The following is a 25,302-nucleotide window of genomic DNA, read 5'->3' on the forward strand; positions in this document are numbered from 1 at the left end:
GTGGCAGTGTGTAAAGGCAAAAGGAGATGTGCGAAGTGTGGGGGAGAACATGCATATCGGGAATGTGGAGACGGTGTCCAGTTAAAGTGCTGTAACTGTGGGGGCGCACATAGTTGCGTATGGGGGTTGTTCAGTGATGAAAAGACAGGTGGAAGTGCAACAGGTCAGGAGTGAGCGAAAAATCTTGTATGCAGAAGCAGTGAAGGTAATTCATGCAGAAACAAATCGGGGCACCTAGAAGAGCAGGTATTCCAGGGCAGGTCGGGATGCAGGTTGGGCGTGACGGAGGGAGCAGAATGGGGGAGAACACAAGAACGGTAGGAGACATGAGGAAGGTTGTTACATTTGTGACAGGAGCAATCAATTGCACAGAAAATGTACAATCGAAGACTAAGAAGATACAGATCATAGTGGAGCAGGCAGTGAAGTATCTTGGGATCACAGGACTGACATGGGAAAATGTACAGGATGACCTCAATAAGATTGAGAATCAGTCCAGCCAGGAGTCATGTATTGGTTAATTTTCATAATGGTGTTAATCCTTCAATGGAATGCCAGAAGTTTGATGGCTAATGGGCAAGAGTTCAAACAGTTTCTTGAGGAGTTACCAGCCAAACCTGATGTGATATATCTCCAGGAGACATGGCTTAAATCTACTCTAGATTTTGTATTACAAGGTTATGTTGCAGTCCGTAGAGATAGGGTGGCAGGGGGAGGAGGAGGGTGTAACACCTTTATAAAGCGGGGGATCCCATATAGGTGTGTGGGAGAGAGAGCAGGTGTATGTAGTGGTAGAGGTGTGGTTGGGAGGTGGGAATATGTAATAGTGAACTTTTACAACCTGTATAAAGAGACTAGAGTTGATGGCATTTGGGAATGTAGAAGGTCAAGATAGGAGACGGGTAATGTGTGGTGGGGATTTTAATGCTCATAGTACGCTCTGGGGAGGGTTACGGACTGATGTAAATGGACAAGTGTTGGAGGAACTACTGGATGAGAAAGGGCTTGTGAGTCTTAATGACGTCCAGGGAACCAGGATTGACCCAGTAACTGGAAATGAATCTTGCTCTGGATCTTACTTTGATCTCAAGTTCAAGGGCAGGCAGATGTAGTTGGGAGGTTTGGGAGGAATCTACAGGGGGTAGTGATCACTATCCTATTATGTGTACTGTAGGATTGAGGGTGGAAGAATCAATAGGAAATGGATTGAGGAGATTGATATTTGGGAAAGCGGAGTGGGATCAGTTTCAGGAGTTGAGTGAACAGGAGCTGTCTCAGGTTGATCTCGATTCAGATATAGAAACAGTGAATGATGGAGTAAGAGGAGCAATAGTAGGGGCCGCAAGGCAGCCAGTGATATATCTACGGTTGCTTGAGAGGGTAAGAGATGTTGAGGAAGGATTAGATTCAGTTGTTAGTGAACATTTAAGAACACAATACTACGCTTTCTTGAACATATTCACAGATGGATCTAAGGACCCTAAAACAGGGAGGCAGGTGCAGCTTTTACTGTTCCTGAGTGGCAGTGAAAAAAAGAACAATGGATCATTTATCTGTTTACACAATGGAGTTGATGGCCATATTATTGGCTGCAGAGTGGGTGGAGGAGGTGTGGCCAGACAGGGTAGTCATCTGCTCTGACTCCTGTGCAGCACTGATGAGCTTAAATTCATTGGTGTCTCAGAGCAGACATGATGTATTGTATGAGGTTTTGCAGTGCTTGTATAGGGTGAAACAGATGGGGGTATTTGTGATGTTCCTCTGGGTACCAGCTCATGTGGGAGTAAAGGAGAATGAGGAGGTGGGTGTTATCGCCAAGCAGGCTCTTAAACATCCTAATGTTGAGATGGAATTGTCAATCAGTAAAGCTGAAGCCAAGGGGTTAATAAGAACAGTGGTTAAAAACAAATGGCAAGAGTTGTGGAACAGGGAGAGAAAGGGAAGACCCCTGTATAAGATCCAGGAAAAGGTGGGGGCAGGGAGGTCCTCAGGCCGAGAGAAGGGAAGAAAGTGTAGTCACAAGGCTGAGACTGGGAGACACAAGGCTCAATAGTACATTGACATTGGTGTTGAAACATCCGACTGGGAGGTGTGATCATTGTCAGTGGGAGATGGAGACAGTGGAACATGTTCTATTTCAGTTCCAGAAATATGTGAGGGAAAGGGAACGATTGTTATTAGTTTTGAGGAGTAATGGGGTTGAAGAGCCAGGATTAAGTGAACTGCTGGGGAAATCTTCAGGGGATGTAGCATTGAATTATGTATTTCGTTTTGTGATGTCACGAGAGGCTGTGTCCTGGAGGGACGTTACATCCCCCTGAGGTGGCTGCAAACCCAGACAGCTATGGCTCCATCTGCTGGTATGGTCGGGAACTCCACCCCTCTATGGCCAATCTTCCCACGCAGCTGAAACAAATGAGGAGCTGATGAGCTGAAGGTTTGGGAAGGGAAGAGACACACTGAGAGGGTGTGTGGGGGGTGAAGAGACACAGTCTCCAACCTGGGCTCTCTGGAGGACAAGAGTGCTGCACGTCCACTTCCATGAGGAATATAAGGATTTGGAGATACTTACCTTTGGGAAATACTCACCTTTGGATATATGCACCGGTGGAAATACGTGAGAGACATTTGGAAGGACTTTTTGCTGGGTTGGCCACTAGCTGCAACGTGGACTACAGTAAGGCTGGGGAAAAGTTATCTGAGCGAGTGAGAATTATGATTTTGGATGTGGAAGAGACATCCCTGAACTGTTAACCCTTAAAGAGCCACAAGAGAACAGAATTTTGTTATATTTTCGTTAATTTCCCAAGACCTATAATAAAATCCTTGTTTTGTTTGAACCTTGTCTCCTTGCACTACTTGAGCAATCCCGCTGAAAGCTGTGTAGCCTCTCGTGACGTCACAGATGGTGGAGAATACGGGCACGCTCAAGCGTTAATAGTGCATGTCAGAGGAGGATACCGAAGGTTTGATCACCCAGTTTTCCAAGTTGGCCGTAGGCTCCCCGCCGACTGAAATGGAGGACATATTGAAAGCCCTTGCTGCTGGCCAGCAAGCCCAGATGCAAGCAAACGTGGCTCTCTTGGAGGAGCAAAAGAAAGCCAACCTTCTGAAGGCAGAGGAATTGCAGTTGCAGAGACAGAGGGTTGTCCAAAATACCCGCCCAATAAAGGCAAGTGACTTTATATCTAAGATGGGAGCTACCGATGACATTGAGGCATACCTGCATGCATTTGAGGCCACGGCCACTAGGGAAGCCTGGCCCAAGCAACAGTGGGTTGGTCTGTTAGCCCCCTTTCTAACCGGGGAATCGCTGAATGCTGTCCGGGACCTGGGCCCTGACCAGGTTACTGACTATGATGCCCTGAAGTCTGAGATCCTCAGCAGATATGGACTCACAAAGTTTGGTATGGCCCAGCGCTTTCACAGCTGGACCTTCCAACCAGACCAACCTCCTCGGGCGCAGATGCATGAACTTGTCCGAATCGCAAGGAAATGGCTGGATCCGCAGAGGAATACAGCAGCGGCGGTGGTGGAGGCCGTTGTGGTGGATCGTTACCTACGCGCCCTGCCTTATGAGGCAAAACGGTTCATCAGTCAACAGGCCTTGACCACGGCTGATCTGACCGTGGAAGCTGTGGAAAAGTACCAGGCCACAGCGGAGATGCTGAATGCTTCCCGGAAAGACCCCAGGAGTGCGGCCCCACCACAAATGGGAAGAACCCGTCCAAAGGACCCCAAGGTCTCGAACCCAGCCACGTCAGGACTCATCCCGGCTCCAGGGGGAGCCAGAAACCAGGCGGGTCCAAGAAGAGTACACCAGGAGGGGGAAACTCGACAGTGTTACCGGTGTGGGGAGATGGGACATATCTCCTGGCAGTGTGGGAAACCAGCCGATGAACCTATGCCCACTGCGGAGTCCTCCAGCGCAGCACCCACACACCGTTTGCCTCGCTCTTGGGAGTCGTAGATGGCGGCCCAGATCGACCCCCCCACCTGCCCGGTAACTGTGAATCACCATGATGTGGAGGCCTTACTGGATTCTGGTAGCCGGGCCACCCTGGTGCGTAAGGATTTGGTGGGCCCAACGTGTCTGACCCCGGGGAAAGTCCTCCCAGTTTCCTGTGTCCATGGGGACACCAGAGAATACCCCATTACTGAACTTACAATGACCAGCACACGGGGCACCATACACACGACGGCGGGGGGTGGTTGATTCCCTCCCCGTCCCTGTCCTAATTGGACGAGACTGCCCAGCCTTTTACCCACTCTGGAGAGAGTCTCAGGAGAGGATAACCCCGAGTACCTCGGAAACGGAGAGGCAAGACTCATCCTGGGAAGGCTCGGTGCAATCCTCCGAATTACTCACTCCCGCCCGGGCTCTGATAGGGATGGCAGGTGCCCAGACCGACACAGAGACAGAGCTACAGAATCTGGACAAAGAACTGTCTGGTCTGAAGGGGACCGCTGAGAGGTATCGTTTGTTAAAGCAACAGTTAGACATGAAGACAGAAGAGTTAGATATCCTCCAGGCTAAACTCCAACAGAGCTCCTTCCATAAGCAACAGGAGGAGCTGGAGATGCTGCGCAGGACCATCGAGGAGTGTGAGGAGACCCTGCGCAGTAGTAAGGAGGTCCAGAAGAAGGCAGAGGAGAAGTACAAGGTGTTGGAGAACAAGATGAAGAATGCGGAGGCAGAGAGAGAGAAGGAACTGAAAGCTGCTCAACAGAAGCTAAACTCTGCTAAAACCAAGGCTGATGCGTTTCAGTAAGAAACTCAAGGAGAGACAACAGGAGGCTGAGTCCCTGGTCCTAGAGTTGGAGGAGTTGAAGAGAGAGCAGTCTGGCAAGCACCACGGCAATGCGGACGCCCTCTCCCGGCGTGATGCCTTCTTCGCTGCCTTTACCCCGACGAGGGACGTCGGTCCCGAGGAGGGGGATGTGTGATGTCACGAGAGGCTGTGTCCTGGAGGGACGTTACATCCCCCTGAGGTGGCTGCAAACCCAGACAGCTATGGCTCCATCTGCTGGTATGGTCGGGAACTCCACCCCTCTATGGCCAATCTTCCCACGCAGCTGAAACAAATGAGGAGCTGATGAGCTGAAGGTTTGGGAAGGGAAGAGACACACTGAGAGGGTGTGTGGGGGGTGAAGAGACACAGTCTCCAACCTGGGCTCTCTGGAGGACAAGAGTGCTGCACGTCCACTTCCATGAGGAATATAAGGATTTGGAGATACTTACCTTTGGGAAATACTCACCTTTGGATATATGCACCGGTGGAAATACGTGAGAGACATTTGGAAGGACTTTTTGCTGGGTTGGCCACTAGCTGCAACGTGGACTACAGTAAGGCTGGGGAAAAGTTATCTGAGCGAGTGAGAATTATGATTTTGGATGTGGAAGAGACATCCCTGAACTGTTAACCCTTAAAGAGCCACAAGAGAACAGAATTTTGTTATATTTTCGTTAATTTCCCAAGACCTATAATAAAATCCTTGTTTTGTTTGAACCTTGTCTCCTTGCACTACTTGAGCAATCCCGCTGAAAGCTGTGTAGCCTCTCGTGACGTCACAGTTTCCTTAGAGAGAAAATAATATTGGGTAGGATTTAGACCTTCACTGTCTCTGGTCCACACTGGTATGGCAATAGCACCGCACTTGATCGCATGGTGCTACATAGGGTTGTGCTGACAGCGTAGTACATCACTTGGGCCGAGCTCCCTGCCATCCAGGACATCTATATCAGGCTATGTGAAAAGAAGGCCCGGATAATCGTCAAAGACTCCAACCACCCAAGCCATAGACTATTTTGTCTGCTGCCGCACGGCAAGAGGTACCGGTGCATCAAGTCTGACACCAACATGCTCTTGAACAGCTTCTATCCCCAAGCAATACGACTGATAAATAGCTAACAAAATAGCTACATGGACTGAGTTTATTTTATCTTTATTTACCTTTTATTTCAATCTTTGCACTGTCTCTATGCACACACACACTGTCACTCCAACACACATACACACACACACACACACACACACTCCATCATTTCCTCATAATATGCACATATATTTGTACTGACTCTAAACACCCGCACACCCACTCACATACAAGCTGCTGCTACTCTGTTTATCTTATATCCTGTTGCCTAGTACCCTTACCCCTATACATACACTGCTAAAAAAAATAAAGGGAACACTTAAACATCACATCCTAGATCTGAATGAATGAAATAATCTTATTAAATACTTTTTTCTTTACATAGTTGAATGTGCTGACAACAAAATCACACAAAAATTATCAATGGAAATCAAATGTATCAACCCATGGAGGTCTGGATTTGGAGTCACCCTCAAAATTAAAGTGGAAAACCACACTACAGGCTGATCCAACTTTGATGTAATGTCCTTAAAACAAGTCAAAATGAGGCTCACAACGCCTGGGCATGCTCCTGATGAGGTAGCGGATGGTCTCCTGAGGGATCTCCTCCCAGACCTGGACATAAGCATCCGCCAACTCCTGGACAGTCTGTGGTGCAACGTGGCGTTGGTGGATGGAGCGAGACATGATGTCCCAGATGTGCTCAATTGGATTCAGGTCTGGGGAACGGGCGGGCCAGTCCATAGCATCAATGCCTTCCTCTTGCAGGAACTGCTGACACACTCCAGCCACATGAGGTCTAGCATTGTCTTGCATTAGGAGGAACCCAGGGCCAACCACACCAGCATATGGTCTCACAAGGGGTCTGAGGATCTCATCTCGGTACCTAATGGCAGTCAGGCTACCTCTGGCGAGCACATGGAGGGCTGTGCGGCCCCCAAAGAAATGCCACCCCACACCATGACTGACCCACCGCCAAACCGGTCATGCTGGAGGATGTTGCAGGCAGCAGAACATTCTCCACGGCGTCTCCAGACTCTGTCACGTCTGTCACATGTGCTCAGTGTGAACCAGCTTTCATCTGTGAAGAGCACAGGGCGCCAGTGGCGAATTTGCCAATCTTGGTGTTCTCTGGCAAATGCCAAACGTCCTGCACAGTGTTGGGCTGTAAGCACAACCCCCACCTGTGGACGTCGGGCCCTCATACCACCCTCATGGAGTCTGTTTCTGACCGTTTGAGCAGACACATGCACATTTGTGGCCTGCTGGAGGTCATTTTGCAGGGCTCTGGCAGTGCTCCTCCTGCTCCTCCTTGCACAAAGGCGGAGATAGCAGTCCTGCTGCTGGGTTGTTGCCCTCCTATGGCCTCCTCCACGTCTCCTGATGTACTGGCCTGTCTCCTGGTAGCGCCTCCATGCTCTGGACACTACGCTGACAGACACAGCCAACCTTCTTGCCACAGCTCGCATTGATGTGCCATCCTGGATGAGCTGCACTACCTGAGCCACTTGTGTGGGTTGTAGACTCCGTCTCATGCTACCACTAGAGTGAAAGCACCGCCAGCATTCAAAAGTGACCAAAATATCAGCCAGGAAGCATAGGAACTGAGAAGTGGTCTGTGGTCACCACCTGCAGAACCACTTCTTTATTGGGGGTGTCTTGCTAATTGCCTATAATTTCCACCTGTTGTCTATTCCACTTGCACAACAGCATGTGAAATTTATTGTCAATCAGTGTTGCTTCCTAAGTGGACAGTTTGATTTCACAGAAGTGTGATTGACTTGGAGTTACATTGTGTTGTTTAAGTGTTCCCTTTATTTTTTTGAGCAGTGTATATACCTCCATCAATCCAGTATCCCTGCACATGTAAATATGGTATTGAATTTCCTATTCTTATTTCTCATGTTTTTTTCTAGTAATACATTGTTATTGATTATTGCATTGTTGGGTTTTGAGTTTGCAAGAAAGGCATTACACTGTACTTGTGCATGTGGCATTAACTTGAAACTAAAGTTGGTTGCCAACACAGAAGAAGAAGAAAGGTTTCCAGGGTTAGAGTAGTGCAGAAGTTGTCATATGCTGAGGCAGTGAATAAAGTAGGGGAAGATGGGTCAAGGGGGAGGGATCCTGAGAGAAGTGGTGTGAGTAGTAGATCTGTACCAGTACAGAGGGATAGGCCAACAAGTGACATATGTTTCAATAAGATTGGATTTTTAGCATTTATACCAATGGTTATCAACTGTACTTCAGGGAACGTAAGTCACAGAAAGTTGAGGTTGTGGTGGCAGCTGCAGAGAGGTATTTGGGTGTGCGAGACTTGACATCAGAAGAGTTAGAGGGTGTGTTAAGTGGTGGTGCCCCATCCTTTCAGGCTGTTGGCCTGAAGTAGGACTACATTAAAATAGTGGAGTAGGGTGAGTGTAGTGTTAGATGGTAGGGTATTTGTTTATTTTATTTTTTTCAGGCAAAGTGTAAGGGAGTTATACTCCAGCCTAGTAGGTGGCGGTAATGCAACATTTATTGGATGCCAACCGCCCTTAGACCTCATCGAAGAAGAAGAAGGCAGGACAGGCGGGAGGCAGGGGCGCTCCAGTACAGTAGGTGGCGTTAAAGCGTTGGATTCCAGCCGCCGATAAACCCCACAGAAGAAGGGGCGGGGTGGGGGTTAATGATGGGAAGTTCGGCTCTTTTCTGAGAGCCGGCTCTTTTGACTCGGCTCCCAAAGAAGAGCCGGCTCTTTCGACTCCCGAACGGCTCTTTATTTAGGATCTTTTGTAGCCTATATTTTACCTTAACTTTGAAAAAAAATCATGGTTTATGTGTTGAAAACCCTTTTGCTTTCAGTGTTTTTATGAGAGACCTTATAATGCCTAATTCTGTGCATTTATTCTGTGACAAAACCACTCTTACATTTGTTTATTTCAATTAAACTTTTTTATTGCACAAATTAACAATAAACTTCAAACAAATCCACAGAACAGAATCAAAACCAGAACCAAACTCCAGCAAACAGCATTAGTCCTCAGGGCAGGTTGGCATTCAGGAAGATCAGATGCCTCAGCTTGGATGGGCTGATAGGCCTGATACGATTTCGCCTCTCCGTGAGTATCTGCCCTGTTTTGGAGAAGATTCTCTCAGAAGGAACTGATGTGGCAACAATACATAGTCTCCCCTCCATCACCTTCACCAGGAGTGGAAAGACTGAGGCCTTGGCCTGCCACCAGCTCAGTGGGTCTTCTGCTCTCTGGATGAGGGGCTCCTCAAGGTAGCTCCTCACCTCCATTATAGCATCAGCTGTCGGATTTCTCCTTGAAGCATCTCCTGTAGCTCTGTCATCAAAAAGCCTCCAAACAGCAGAGGTTTGCTGCTCCTCCTCCACTTGGCCCTGTAATGGTGGAGCTGGCTGGCTGCTGGGGGGTGCATTTTGCTGCTGCTGCTGCACTAATCCTCTGAAGAGCTTCATCAACAGCTCTACGATCACTGAAGGCAAGTTTTTAAACCTTGGATCCAATAAGGTAGTTTCTGAAAGGACAGTGTTGTACTCCATCCGCAGAAATTTGCGGTCCATGGCTGAACAAAGAGCTGCAACTAATTCCTTCACTTTCTGCACAGTTACTGTCCATTGGTTCTCGGCTGTCACCAGCTGCAGACCTTTGCAAAGCAGGAGCATTTTCGAGGCTGTGACATAGCTGAAGGAGAGAAAACAGCAACTTTTAGAATTTAGTTTTTTAAAAGTATGTGGCATATTATACGTGATGCATTATACTGTATGTGTTGTGTTTGCAATGTATAATAGTGACTGAATAGTAGTAGAGAAAACAATGCTTCAATGGTTCTAGGTACCTGTCTGCACTTATCTCCACAGTCACCTCCTGGAATGGTTGCAGGACGGCGCAGACCTCTTTCACCAGCTCCCATTCCTCTTGGCTTAATGGCTCAATAGATGCGTTGATGAGGGCCAGGGTGGAGATGATGGCATCTTTTATTTCAAGCATTCGTTTCAACATATCAAATGTTGAGTTCCACCTGGTGGCACACTCTTGTTTGGGCCTCAGTTCAGGAATCCCCATTTGGCGCTGTGTGGACTTTAGCTTCTGTGCTGCTACTGTGCTTTTGTGGAAAAACTCCACAACAGCCTTCACCTTATCCACGGTTGTTTTGATCACCTTCAGAGCATCTCTAACCACCAGGTTTAGTGTATGCGCCAGACATGGGTGATGGGTCCACTTCAAAACTTTTATGGCTTTGGTGATGTTTGCAGCATTATCACTCACACAGCACACCACTTTGTCCTCTACTTGCCACTCTTTTGCCACTCTTAGTAGCTCCACTGCCAAGTTTTCTGCAGTGTGTCTGTCGGTGAACTCGAAGCAGTCCAGAAGGCAAGATGTCATCTTGTAATCTTCAATAAAGTGGCAAGTGACAGACATGAAAGAGCAGGTTGTTCTGGAGGTCCAGCAGTCAGTTGTCAGGCAAACTGATGGAGCTTTTGTCACCCTTTCTTGCCATAATGCACGTTCTGTGTCATATAGTTTTGGGATCATTGTTTGGGAAAGTGTTTTTCTACTGGGTAGAGTGTATGTGGGATTTAGGGCTTTGACAAAGTTTTTAATTCCTTTGTCCTCCACAATGGAAAAGGGTTGAAAATCAGAAGCTACCATTTTAGCCAACTCATCATCAATACTGTGCTGTTTGGCTGGGGTCATCAGTTTAGGTAAAAACTGACTTATTTTGCTTTGAGTTGCAGTAGGAGAGGTTATACTTGCACGCATGGGGATGGCAGTAGACGTTACAGCAGCTGTTGTTCTGGTATGAGACACACCAGGATCAGTAGATGGTGAGCTGGCTTGCCCTCTCTCCTCTAACTGCACTGTAGGATGGACAGTTCTTGTATGTCTATGCAGGTTTGTGGTGGAACCTGCTCTTATAGTGACCTTCGTTTTGCAGTGAAGGCACTCTGCTTTCTTGTTCCCAATATCTTTAAACTGCAGCCAGATGCTGCTTCGCTTTCTAGTGTCACTCATAGTTAAACGACACGACAATGCAAGACGCACACACGCTCCTCAGTCCGCTCTGTCTCTCTCTTCACTTGCAGTGGAGTCAAGTGGTGTGTCTGCCCCGCCCCCTCTCTGTTTACACATCCTTAATTCTCACGTGAATGCCGCATGCTGGTCGCCATGCTGGCCAATCATAACAGACCTCTGTGAAAGTGAAACCTAAGCAGCGAATGGGCAAAAAACTGGGAGCCGGCTCTCACTCGATGCGAGCCGGCTCTTCTGATTCACTACAAAGAGCCGGCTCTCAGAGCCGATGCTTGTGCGCATGACCCATCACTAGTGGGGGTGACAACGGTAGCTAACCGTACACCGGTAGACAGTGTCCTTCGTCCCCGCCTGTCGGGCACCGTTTTCCCGCAGTTCTGTTAACGACGGCGAGGACAGGTTCTCGGCAGGCGAGAGCGAAGGACACTCACTAGTTTAGCCAGCTAATCTGGTACACAGCAGGCGTTAGCGACACCGTGTGCTAGCTAACTAGAATGCTAGATAACACACGGTGTCCCTAAATAGCAAGCTAGCTAACACACTGCGGAGCTCGCGGGAGCAGCAGACAGAGTCCTCTCCCCCAGTAACTATTTGTCTGTTTTCGGCTTAAATTTGAGTGTCATGTCTTACTTTGAATGCACTTTATAGGCCTACATGTATGGCAAAACAGTGCGGTAGTTTATGATTGGAAAAAAACGACAAGTTTGACCCAATGTGCGCAATGCACGCACCTCTCAACAAGTTTGACAGTTCCCCAAAACCGACACACAGGGGTGCTAAAAGCTTGATTTGCCTCACACCTCCCCTGGAGTTACACTGTTTTGGCCCCTGGGGATAAACTCACTCATATATATTGTTGTGTTAATGGTGACTGTCGCAAAAAACATTTCCATAGTAGATTCTAATCAAGTTTCTGAAGCTACTTTGATGGGCAATTGTATCATACACAATATTATATAATACAGTATAACGTTATAATCATTATAATATGACAATACATTACAATGCTTGATAAATAAATAGCATAGGTGCTAGCATAGGTGCAATCAAATGGACAATATAGCCTCAGCCTTAGACTTCGTTTTTTCAAGTATCCTATGCCATTAGATATCTAGACTTGTCGATGTTTAAAGTCTAGTGAACAAACAGGACGCGCAGTCTAGTGAGCCACCTGTGATGTGAAATAAGAAACCTGCATTTGGTCACAGAAAGGTGTAGTGGGGAGGGGAGAATCAAAAGTGAGTAAGGGGAGAAGCTCGTAGGCGACAGTCACTTTTCAAGACCAGTCTGCAGGTGGTAGACTCTCTCATCGATTTTTTTTTTTTTTTTTGCATGATGTAACAAATAATGTTTTCTCCAAGAAAATAAAGTAATTGTAGGGGAATAGCACGGTGTCGTATCCAGTCTACTTTCAATGTAGCTGGACACGGGATAGTTGGTCTGTTGACTCACTAAGATTTAGCCAGCCTGTAATTTACGCGTAGCTCTCCATTTTTCAAAGGACAGTGATGGACTTCAAATGGACACTGAGTAATTAAATGCTATGAAATTAGGGGTGCCTATTCAATTGAAGGATTTCTCATTCATTCATACACGTTTTGCGCTATAGCTATGGATAATTTTTTCAGGAGAAAGAGGATATTGAAAACTCTCCTGAGCTTGTCTCTAGTTTTTGCGTCTTTCATGATGATCCAAAAGTTCAAGCTTGTGGATAACAGCATCAAGGACGATATGGAGGTTAAAAGCATGGGAGACACCGGTTGGTGTGTACCTGAGTGTGATTTATACAAAGGAAAACGCATATTGAAAAGCAGTTTGGGAAACTACTCGCCGCCAGTTATTGGTGATGATTTGGATGCGCCGCGGGTGACCGTCTCCAACGCTACTGCGTCTACTTGGGATGTACACGTTATGAACTGCAGTGAAGATTCAGCCGTAAGGAAAAATGATTGGTTTCGACGTTTGGATACGAGGTTCCACCAGTTTGTGTTGCACAGACATTGTCGATATTTCCCAATGTTGATAAACCATCCGGATAAGTGCAGGAATGGAGACGTGCACTTGCTCATGGTGGTGAAATCCATTATAGAACAGCATGATAGGCGAGAGGCCGTGCGTAATACCTGGGGTAGGGAACAGACAATTGATGGTAAGATAATAAAAACACTGTTTCTTCTAGGAAGCCCTACAAATGGCAAAGACACGAAAAACCTTCAAAAGTTGATTGAGTATGAGGACAAGATATATGGAGACATTCTCCAATGGGATTTTATGGACACATTTTTCAACCTCACCTTGAAAGAGGTTAATTTTCTTAAATGGTTTGATATTCACTGCTGCAGTGCCAAGTTTATATTCAAAGGGGATGACGACGTTTTCGTGAATACAAATAACTTGCTGGAATTTATTGGTTTCAAGACTGTGGACCGCAAAGATCTAAATTTATTTGTTGGGGACACCATTTCCAAAGCCATCCCCATCAGAAACCGCCAGAGTAAATACTACATCCCCAAAGAGCTGTTTGACAGACCGTACCCACCTTATGTTGGTGGTGGTGGGTTTTTAATGTCCTCACAATTAGCTCGCAGACTGTTCGTGGTTTCAGAGGACTTGGAGCTCTATCCCATTGATGATGTATTTTTGGGAATGTGCCTACAGAAACTACACTTGGTACCTGAGATGCACCCAGGATTCAGGACCTTTGGCATCATGAAACGCAGAGTGAGCCCAATGAACAGCGAACCGTGCTTTTTCAAAAACCTAATCGTAGTCCATAAACTGAGCCCTCAGGAGCTACTCATGATGTGGAGCGTAGTGGAAAATAAGGAGCTGGTTTGCGCCAAAAGGACTGCACCATGAGTGTAAACCTACAGCTCAATGGGACTCAAAGGTTATGCAAAAAACATTGTACAATTGTACAATTTAATTGTAATATTTGTATGTAGGCCTAGTAGGGCACACTACTGTCACTAAAAATATCCAACTAAGAAACAATGTGAAAACAATCATGGGGTGATTTTTTTATACACATTTTAAATGAATTACATTTTTTCATTTTCACTGACCTGTTTGTTATTGTTTTTCTAATGTAAATAGGTAGACCCAAATCCCAACAGGAAAACCAAATAAGTAAATGCACATGCCTTAGGTCTATACAAAATGAACCACTTTTTCAGCCAAATCTGCAAATAAATTGCAGCATTTGACACTGAAAAGCCTTTTTAATGCTACAGTTTTATTAGTGCCTTTGAGTTTTGAGATTATGGATGTGTTAGTAAGACTAAAAAGGTGGTGATAACATTAAAATATAATTAGGGAAAGAACAAATTCTATAACAAATATTGAATTATAACAGATTGTAACAGATTCAATAAATATGTATTTGTTATATCAGTGTTTTACTGTAGCTGAGTGCTGGGTAAGAGTTGAGGGCTGCTGGGTGGATATCAGACACTGTAATTGTTGGTGTAGAAGATTGCAACAGGTGCCTCTGAAATACATCTTTGGCATCTCAAACAAACCAGAAAAAGAGCAACATTAGCACTGTCCAGCTTCATTTAGCTTTATTTAATCAAACATGGATGCACAAAATGGTTAAAAATCTGCAGTCAATATGGATGGATATGTACTCAAAATACACAAGGACAATATATACACCTACGTAATTTAATAAATATGAGACAAAGTTAAGTCACTTTCTGACTTAGCTACCTATACAAAATTCAATGGCATATTAAGTAACATAAGAAAATAAATGCAACATTATAAAGGTTTAGGGCTCTATAAAATTCGCGTTGTGGAGAACGGATGGAATCACGTAAACCAGACATTACAACGGAATTCAACAATATTCACATAGCCTATGTATTGAATTTAGTAGAAAATCAACCAAATCTATTGAACTTACTAGAAAATGCATTCATATTGCCCAAGTGAATCATAAGACATGAACAACCATTTCATGCAGATGAAATACCTGACGCATTAAATAAATCACAACCGGGTCGATGGTAACATGAAATGCCGGTACAATTTTATACCCTAAATGCAGTGGTGTACAGTACTTAAGTAAAAATACTTAAAAGTACTACTTAAGTAGTTTTTTGGGGTATCTGTACTTTACTATTTATTTTTTTGACAACTTTTACTTTACTACATTCCTAAAGAAAATAATGTACTTTTTACTCCATACATTTTCCCTGACACCCAAAAGTACTCGTTACATTTTGAATGCTTAGCAGGACAGAAAAATGGTCAAATTCACGCACAACACGTTCAAGAGAATCCCTACTGCCTCTGATCTGGCGGACTCACAAAACACAAATGCATAATTTGTAAATGATGTCTGAGTGTTGGAGTGTACTCCTGGATATCTGTAAATGTTTAAAACAACAAAATGGTGCCGTCTACTTTGCTTAATATAAGGAATTTGAAATGATTTATACTTTTACTTTTGATACTTAAGTATATTTAGAACCAAATACTTTGACTTTTACTCAAGTAGTATTTTACTGGCTGACTAACTTTTACTTGAGTAACTTTCTATTAAGGTATCTATACTTTTACTCAAGTATCACAATTGGGTACTTTTTCCACCACTGCCTAAATGCCCACAGACAATTTGTGTCGGTAAAATTAGGTATGCGTAAATTGGCTGTGGAAACGCCTTTATGCGAAAATACTGATATAATAACCATCATATCGAAGTAAACTTGGAGTCACGTGATGATATGGTGTGTGGTCCTCCCACGACTCAGGAAAGCATGTAGTTGATTAGGCTACAGATAAAATAAGTGATGAACTTCACCAGGTGGTGAAAGTGAAAGGAGCTTGATGCTCCTTTCCAAGTGTCTTATTCTGGTGACATGATGATCGATGCTTGGCTGCCATTTGACAAACAAAAAATGTGTCCATAATGTCATCATGCCTACACACTATCTGCGAGCTGTTGGATAAAGCGCAGTGCCAAGACCAGAGTGGGCATATTCGCTATAATGAAATTTTTTTGTATGACAAAACCAGCAGTAGAATTGAAAATGCAATGGAACCCCATTTAACTTTATTTTATTTTATCCGGTACATGGGAATTTGACCGCAAAAAGTATTTTTATGTGCACTAACCTCATCACACACAGATCTTTATCCACAACAAGTAGGGTACTAGGGGGTAACTAGCCCCCCCCTTCCCCCTCCCTAAGAACAATGTCTAATTGCTGACAAAAAAAGCAATGTTTGGAAAAGAATGGGTATGTGGATGAAGGTCATGCTTAGGCGAATAAACTATAAAGCTAAATAAATGGCTTTTATTGAGGAGTGGCTTTCGTATGGCCACTACCATAAAGGCCTGATTTGGTAGAGTGCTACAGAGATGGTTGTCCTTCTGGAAGGTTCTCCCATCTCCACAGAGGAACTCTAGAGCTCTGTAAGAGTGACCATCGGGTTCTTGGTCACCTCCCTGACCAAGGCCCTTCTCCCCACGATTGCTCATGTTCGCCGGGCGGCCAGCTCTAGGAAGAGTCTTGGTGGTTCCAAACTTCTTCCATTTAAGAATGATGGAGGCCACTGTGTTCTTTGGGACCTTCAATGCTGCAGAACTGTTTTGGTACCCTTCCCCGGATCTGTGCCCCGACACAATCCTGTCTCGGAGCTCTACGGACACTTCCTTCGACCTCATGGCTTGGTTTTTGCTCTGACATGCATTGTTAACTGTGGGACCTTAAATAGACAGATTTGTGCCTTTCCATCATGTCCAATCAATTGAATTTACCACCGGTGGACTCCAATCAAGTTGTAGAAACATCTCAAGGATGATCAATGGAAACAGGATGCACCTGAGCTCAATTTCGAGTCTCAAAGCAAAGGGTCTGAATACTTACAGCACCAGTCAAAAGTTTGGACACGGCTACTCATTCAAGGGTTTTTCTTTATTTGTACTATTTTCTACATTGTACAATAATAGTGAAGACATCAAAACTATGAAATAACACATATGGAATCATGTAGTAACCACTACTAAAGGACACCAATAAGAAGAAGAGACCTGCTTGGGCCAAGAAACACGAGCAATGGTCATTAGACCGGCGTAAATGTGTGCTTTGGTCTGGAGTCCAAATTTGAGATTTTTGGTTGCAACCGCCATGTCTTTGTGAGACGTGGTGTGGGTGAACGGATGATCTCTGCATGTGTAGTTCCCACTGTAAAGCATGGAGGAGGAGGTGTTATGGTGTGGGGGTGCTTTGCTGGTGATACTGTCTGTGATTTATTTAGAGTTCAAGGCACACTTTACCAGCATGGCTACCACAGCATTCTGCAGCGATATGCCATCCCATCTGGTTTGGGCTTAGTGGGACTGTCATTTGTTTTTCAACAGGACAATGACCCAACACACCTCCAGGCTGTGTAAGGGCTATTTTACCAAGAAGGAGAGTGATGGAGTGCTGCATCAGATGACCTGGCCTCCACAAGTGCTCAGCATATGTGGGAACTCCTTCAAGATTGTTGGAAAAGCATTCTAGGTGAAGCTGGTGGAGAGAATGCCAAGAGTGTGCAAAGCTGTCATCAAGGCAAAGGGTGGCTATTTGATTTGTTTAACACTTTTTTGGTTACTACATGATTCCATGTGTCAATGCATAGTTTTGATGTCTTCACTATTATTCTACAATGTAGAAAATAGTAAAAATAAAGAAAAATCCTTGAATGAGTAGGTGTGTCCAAACTTTTGAAGGGTACTGTTTTACATTTGGAAACATTTCTAAAAACCTGTTTTCGCTTTGCCATTATGGGGTATTGTGTGTAGATTGATGAGGACATTGTTTTATTTAATCCATTTTAGAATAAGGCTGTAAGGTAACAAAATGTGGAAAAAGTGAAGGGGTCTGAATACTTTCCAAATGAACTGTATCTGTGATGTGTGTTGATTGTCTCTAGACAACTATAAAATAAACACCTATTTTGAGACTATAAATAGTTTGACAATCAATGTGAAAAGTAGTATGAAACAAAAAAGACAAATCTACTATCAAAGTAAAAAAAATGGATTCGATTACATTACAAGCCACATAGAGAGACATGTAAAGTTAAATGTAAACAGATACCATGCATAGAGCTTGTTGTAATGTAATGCTACACTCAGCCTGTCATTGACTTTGAAGTAATAAATAAATACATTATAATTCGTACAATATTATAAATGTAGTATACAGTATACTCATATATGTTTGAGTATAATAATGTAGTAATATATTGTAATAATATTCAGTGTCCCTCCGTTTTGATTTAAGCCAGATATTGGTCCCTGTTCTGAGGGACCCATAGGGAAGGGAAGTGAATCCATCCCTCCCTAGTCAGGGTGTCAACATAGAGCTGTGGCCCCAAAACTCTGACACATATCCTTCCCTCATTTCCTCTCCCACTCCCACTGGTGTAGGGTGACTACATAGTTTGGGTTAAAGCCATTCGATTGAAACCTATCATGTCATTTCAGATCAGTGATTGTAAAGGAAAGGAGACAGAGGAAGAAGGTATTTCATACTGTTGGGATGGTACCCTGGTCCATCTTCATTCCTGGCTCCTGGACAATCTAGGATCCCATTGTGCTGGCCCTTGTGTGAGAAGACTGGGGCAGGGACAATTGGGTGTGGGTTCACAATTTCGCTGGGGTGAGGCGGCTGGTGTGGGTTCGGCCAGCTCTGGGTGCCAAGGCGGGAATCCTGCTCCCTTTGCCCATGGCCCTGCCCCTACCCCCCACCGACCACGCGCTTCAGCTCAGCCACACTGTCAGGCTTCCCTGTGCACAGGAGAAAGAGAAGAGAATGACCTTCCACCACCATGAGGAAGTACTGAGTGTGTTCACAGGCTATACAGTTGCTATGTATGCTGTAAACAGGTTAACTGCAAGGCAAGCAGGTTGTACAGTGTTTGAATGCTGGCTGTGTGTGTGCACGTTTGGAGTATGGGCATGCATCTACAGTGGTGGAAAAAAGTATTTAGTCAGCCACCAATTGTGCAAGTTCTCCCACTTAAAAAGATGAGAGAGGCCTGTAATTTTAATCATAGGTACACGTCAACTATGACAGACAAAATGAGATTTTTTTTCTCCAGAAAATCACATTGTAGGATTTTTAATGAATTTATTTGCAAATTATGGTGGAAAATAAGTATTTGGTCAATAACAAAAGTTTCTCAATACTTTGTTATATACCTTTTGTTGGCAATGACACAGGTCAAACGTTTTCTGTAAGTCTTCACAAGGTTTTCACACACTGTTGCTGGTATTTTGGCCCATTCCTCCATGCAGATCTCCTCTAGAGCAGTGATGTTTTGGGGCTGTCGCTGGGCAACACGGACTTTCAACTCCCTCCAAAGATTTTCTATGGGGTTGAGATCTGGAGACTGGCTAGGCCACTCCAGGACCTTGAAATGCTTCTTACGAAGCCACTCCTTCGTTGCCCGGGCGGTGTGTTTGGGATCATTGTCATGCTGAAAGACCCAGCCACGTTTCATCTTCAATGCCCTTGCTGATGGAAGGAGGTTTTCACTCAAAATCTCACGATACATGGCCCCATTCATTCTTTCCTTTACACGGATCAGTCGTCCTGGTCCCTTTGCAGAAAAACAGCCCCAAAGCATGATGTTTCCACCCCCATGCTTCACAGTAGGTATGGTGTTCTTTGGATGCAACTCAGCATTCTTTGTCCTCCAAACACGACGAGTTGAGTTTTTACCAAAAAGTTCTATTTTGGTTTCATCTGACCATATGACATTCTCCCAATCCTCTTCTGGATCATCCAAATGCACTCTAGCAAACTTCAGACGGGCCTGGACATGTACTGGCTTAAGCAGGGGGACACATCTGGCACTGCTGGATTTGAGTCCCTAGCGGCGTAGTGTGTTACTGATGGTAGGCTTTGTTACTTTGGTCCCAGCTCTCTGCTGGTCATTCACTAGGTCCCCCCGTGTGGTTCTGGGATTTTTGCTCACCGTTCTTTTGATCATTTTGACCCCACAGGGTGAGATCTTGCGTGGAGCCCCAGATCGAGGGAGATTATCAGTGGTCTTGTATGTCTTCCATTTCCTAATAATTGCTCCCACAGTTGATTTCTTCAAACCAAGCTGCTTACCTATTGCAGATTCAGTCTTCCCAGCCTGGTGCAGGTCTACAATTTTGTTTCTGGTGTCCTTTGACAGCTCTTTGGTCTTGGCAATAGTGGAGTTTGGAGTGTGACTGTTTGAGGTTGTGGACAGGTGTCTTTTATACTGATAACAAGTTCAAACAGGTGCCATTAATACAGGTAACGAGTGGAGGACAGAGGAGCCTCTTAAAGAAGAAGTTACAGGTCTGTGAGAGCCAGAAATCTTGCTTGTTTGTTATTGACCAAATACTTATTTTCCACCATAATTTGCAAATAAATTTAAAAAAAATCCTACAATGTGATTTTCTGGATTTTTTTTCTCAATTTGTCTGTCATAGTTGACGTGTACCTATGATGAAAATTACAGGCCTCTCTCATCTTTTTAAGTGGGAGAACTTGCACAATTAGTGGCTGACTAAATAATTTTTTCCCCCACTGTATATGTAGGATGTTCACCCATTCTGCCCAGAGTGGGTGACAATGTGCTTTGCTGATGACATTTCACTTCCTTATGTTATAAAAAGTCAGATTTCGTAATCTAATACATCCGATAATAAGCACAGAGCTCAGTTGACAGAGTGGTGCAGCTTTCTCTCAGGAACTTTGAGGATTTGACATGTTGTGTTGGTCGTCTTCAAAGTTGTTTCCGCAGGTCGCAAAGTTAGCATTACTATCTGAATTAAATGTAAAAGGCTTTGAAAAGAAAAAGGTTGCGGTACGCTGAGTGCTCCGTTTACATTTCAGAGATACTTGTTTTTGTGAGAACATTTCGAAAAAGAACAGGAATTTTACATATGAAAAGTGTTTACTAAAATATGAAAATACTATGTAATGTCTAAAAATCTATATCCATCTTACCTTCATATTTTTATATGTCTTGCGGGTTCGAGAAGAAAGATGATGAGTTCAACGGGAAAGTGAGCCTGTCAGGTAGTTAATTCTCACACAGCATCCAGCTGAGCTGAAGCCTTTATCCAGCTGAGCTGAAGCCCTTATTTTCTACCACTTTTTAACTCTGGCCTCCATTGATTTAGTCACCCTAATTTTTGCCATCCTACAAGGGTAAAAACTTAAATAACTTTTGAACTGATTATTATAGAGACATGAGGGTTTGACCATTGTTTTCTTTAGAGGATTATCTACACAATTCTACCCATTGGTCAAAATATGCGTTTTTAATTGGACACACTAGTATATGGGACACGAAGGACATCTGAAAGAACATGAAGGTTCCTGTGCTGGCAGAGGTTAGGAGGAAGGGAAAGGACAATCATTCAAAACAACAGAAACGTTTAGTGAAAGAGTGTAAACAGATTACATGCAGAAATGTAAATGTATGCATGTTACTTGAGCACATACTGATCATTCACATGCACTCATTGGTTTTGCATTTTGAAAGTATTACTGGCCTTTCCAGTTTTTATGAACTCACAAAAATGCAAACACACATTATTTACTATACTCACTATTGATATAAGTCACCATTTCAATGCAACTCTTGGTATGAGACAGGAACACCGCTATATATTTGACCAACAGGTAGCATGGGCCCATTCCATGGGTCTAACACTAGCCCAGGCTTTTGGGTGGAAGAGCAGGGGGGTAAGTGGGTGTATGAATGGCTTACCTTGTGCCTGCTGGGCTCTCTGCGATACCGCAGTCCTCCGTGAGTTCTGTTTACAGCCCTCTCGGCCCATGAGGTGAGCCTTCCAGGCCTGGAGGACAAAGAGCAAGTCAGTCTGCTGCTGCCCTGCGAGTCCCCTGACTCTCTCCCTCTATCCAGCCCCTGTGCAGCAGCACTGTGGGCCGGTGTCAGACCCCTAATGGCCGACTTGGCTTCAACACTGGGGCTTTTCATCTGGCACACCAGGCGAGGGCCTCGGCTGCAGACGTTCAACTGCTACAGAGTTTTCCTTGCCGAACGTACGATGTAGTGTGTGAGAGGTGAGGGAGAATGAATGGGGCAGCGCTGCTTGAGTGCTTCCTGAAAATGTGCCTCAGTGCTTCTTTAAAAATCTGAGGACACTGTCCGTGTGTGAGGAGGACACTGTCCGTGTGTGAGGAGGACACTGTCCGTGTGTGAGGAGGACACTGTCCGTGTGTGAGGAGGACACTGTCCGTGTGTGAGGAGGACACTGTCCGTGTGTGAGGAGGACACTGTCCGTGTGTGAGGAGGACACTGTCCGTGTTTAAAGAGAGCCATCGTTGTTGAAAGACAGTTTCAATCTTTGCTTGATTGTCTGATACACATGACATGACAATAGTAGATGGATGTCACCAAACAGGTTCCAAATGTCACATAGAGAAGAGTCGCTCACTGTCAAATTGCCCCAAAAAGGAGGCTTAGTGTAGAACATGCATTTGAGCATGCAGCTCAAATGTTCTATTCAAATATCCTTCAATAAAGAGCATCTTTCTTACTATTTAAGCTTCTTTTGTTATATGTCCATAAGCACTTGACAATCCACAGTCTACCTATTTGAAAACCACGCACCTGTAGCTGATATGGTCATTCATTGCCAAACCATATCGAACATGGGAAATGCTACCCTCTAAAATGAATGATGTATCTACTATTTTAAAGTTGCTGTTTTAATAGGTCTTTCTACTACAGCAAGGACCCATGAATACTTCAATCTGAAAATAACTCTCATCTGTGTCTGTGTGAACTCAGTTGACCTTGGGCTGGCAATTGATTTATGACGGCTTGGTGATAAAGGTGATAAAACCAACAACCACATTCCATTCTATGATTAGTAGTGCATGTGAATGAGCTCTCCGGTCTGACTGAGCCTGCATTCCATAGAATGAGTTGGTGTTTGTGTACGGGAGGTACCAGAGAGGAGATGGCTCAGGTATGGATAATGATGAGAGGAACCTTGTCTAGGGGCCAAACTCTGTTTTCTATACAATAAGAACAGTCGTCACAGCAAATGCTATCTGGCTGGGGGATACTCTTTTCCTCATATACCAAGCCTCACCTTTTGACCCATTCCACACATCTGCTGTTTGTCATGTAGACTAAGAGGGTGTATCTTTGCTATAAAATATATTTGTATTCTCTGTATTTCGGAGCTCTCGGCCAGCTTCACTATTGCAGAGCACTCACTCTATTCACTTGTGTGTGTGTGTGGTGTGACCTGCTCCCTTATTAATACGTTTTGAATAAAGAAATATATCTTAATTGGTGGTCGACCTTATCTCTCCTCATTATTGATTAGAATTTCCACGACACAGTATCAGATGGAGGGATTGAGTACGGAAGGAGACACTTGGCCGTAACACCAAACTGCATGATTGAAAAGGGAAAACAAAGGGGAAAAAACAGCAGAGAAGACAACCGAAAGGCGACACCGCGATTACGTCTTTCACCGTTTTACGGGATGACAGTCATGTGCATCCAAATTTCCAACCACAGGGAAGTGAATGGGTTGGATGGATTAGTTCTGACTGTACGACCCTTACAGAAACAACAAATGATTTCACATGTGTATTAAATCACATGATTCCACGTAAAATTTCACGTGAAATCATGTGAAAACATGTTTTTGGAACCCTTCACAGTGATCACATTTTTAGAATTGTAGTTTCATGTTGCTTTACATGTCACATGTTATCACATTAACTTCACATAAGATAACATGTGATCACATGAAAACGTGTTTTTGGAACACTTCACACGTGATCACGTGAAATTCATGTGGTTTTTCTGTAAGGGGACTCCAGGGCCATATTTTCTAAATGCTGTTATTGATATTTAATACTCTCACGTTCACTTTACCATGTAGGAGAATTTGGAAAATGGATAGTGTTGTGGAGGTTGTCACATTTAAGACATTGAATACATAGGCCATTATAAGTACATATTACATTTTGAATTCACATCTCTATGTCAAATGGCCATCTCTTTAATACTTTATTTTGTATCCCTCCATAATAAATCATAATGCAAAAGAGTTGTCACATTTTCTTTTGCTTTGGATTAATAAAATTGCTCTTTTGAAGTGAGGGCTTTGGAGTCCGGCGTGACAGACAATAATGGTTTCCACACAGCTGTTTGGTCCTCAAGCCTAACATTGGCAGCACTCAGAGTGGTGGGAGATTGACAGGCAGCCCAATAACAGAGGTAGGAAAAGAGAGAGGAACTAGGTTTGTGCCAGTGGTTGTGAATGTCCTTACATTTCCTAAACCACCTTTATGTCTATCTATCTACATACTTTGCCTTTTAGCCTACTGTCTCATTCACCTTAGGCCTGTGCCACTTTTTTTCCCTCATCTCAAAAGGTGACACAGGTAAAACTAAGGCCACATGCAGTGTTTATTGTGAATGTGGTCTCCACGAATGCCTTTAGAAAGGTGCATAGACAACAAAGCACGATTGGATTGAATCCCGGCCTAAAACAACATCTACCTGCCTTAGTGGAAATTGCTAAATATTATGAAAACTCATCCCAACTGATAATTTTAATACAATAAAATTGAATGTAATGCTGGCATATTTCTTGATTCGACGAGAAGTACTGTAAGTCATTTAATATCTTACTTGCAGTTAGTATAACAGTGATTGGCTCCAGTGAAAAGGACCAAGGCCAGTATCGGTGGTCCTTTATTATATAATCTGTGGGAGTGCAACACTATCTCACCACCTGTCTGGGCATGAAGTTGTTGTGACACAAAGGACAGTGGTTGAAGCCTTTGCCCGAGACAGGGGCTGAAAGAAAAGAGAAACATGAGTTGCCCAGCACACAACCACAAAATGCCCACAGAAAATGACAGATGAAATCCCTATGAGAGCTTAATCTGAAACATGGCATCGTGGCATGGTGTACACTGGAGAAGTAAGGATATACACTATACATACAAAAGTATGTGTACAGTCGTGGTCAAAAGTTTTGAGAATGAAACAAGTATTGGTCTTCACAAAGTTCGCTGCTTCAGTGTTATGAGATATTTTTGTCAGATGTTACTATGGTATACTGAGGTAAAATTACAAGCATTCCATAAGTGTCAATGGCTTTTACTGACAATTACATTACGTTTATGCAAAGAGTCAATATTTGCAGTGTTGACCCTTCTTTTTCAAGACCTCTGCAATCCGCCCTGGCATGCTGTCAATTAACTTCTGGGCCACATCCTGACTGATGGCAGCCCATTCTTGCATAATCAATGCTTGGAGTTTGTCAGAATTTGTGGGTTTTTGTTTGTCCACCCGCCTCTTGAGGATCGACCACAAGTTCTCAATGGGATTAAGG

At 44.2% G+C, this 25,302-nt stretch overlaps 2 protein-coding genes and 1 pseudogene across 2 annotated transcripts; 1 reads left to right on the forward strand and 2 right to left on the reverse strand.

Moving 5' to 3' along the window:
* Positions 1 to 8,899: 8,899 nt before the first annotated feature.
* Positions 8,900 to 10,481, reverse strand: LOC121569745 (E3 SUMO-protein ligase ZBED1-like). Its single transcript, XM_041880907.2, has 2 exons — positions 9,721 to 10,481; positions 8,900 to 9,566 (listed from the first exon to the last, which is right to left on the reverse strand). The coding sequence occupies exons 1-2, from the start codon at positions 10,419 to 10,421 to the stop codon at positions 8,900 to 8,902; spliced, it is 1,368 nt and encodes a 455-aa protein (XP_041736841.2). The 5' UTR covers positions 10,422 to 10,481.
* A 1,747-nt stretch (positions 10,482 to 12,228) lies between these two features.
* LOC121546681 (UDP-GlcNAc:betaGal beta-1,3-N-acetylglucosaminyltransferase 7-like) lies at positions 12,229 to 15,047 on the forward strand. The gene has a single exon (XM_041857904.2). It carries the CDS (start codon positions 12,531 to 12,533, stop codon positions 13,776 to 13,778), a length of 1,248 nt encoding a protein of 415 aa, XP_041713838.2. The 5' UTR covers positions 12,229 to 12,530; the 3' UTR covers positions 13,779 to 15,047.
* A 3,608-nt stretch (positions 15,048 to 18,655) lies between these two features.
* Positions 18,656 to 25,302, reverse strand: part of LOC121546464 — an 85,747-nt pseudogene continuing 79,100 nt past the window's right edge.

This window comes from Coregonus clupeaformis, chromosome 30, assembly GCF_020615455.1.
Source record: "Coregonus clupeaformis isolate EN_2021a chromosome 30, ASM2061545v1, whole genome shotgun sequence".
NCBI lineage: Eukaryota > Metazoa > Chordata > Actinopteri > Salmoniformes > Salmonidae > Coregonus > Coregonus clupeaformis.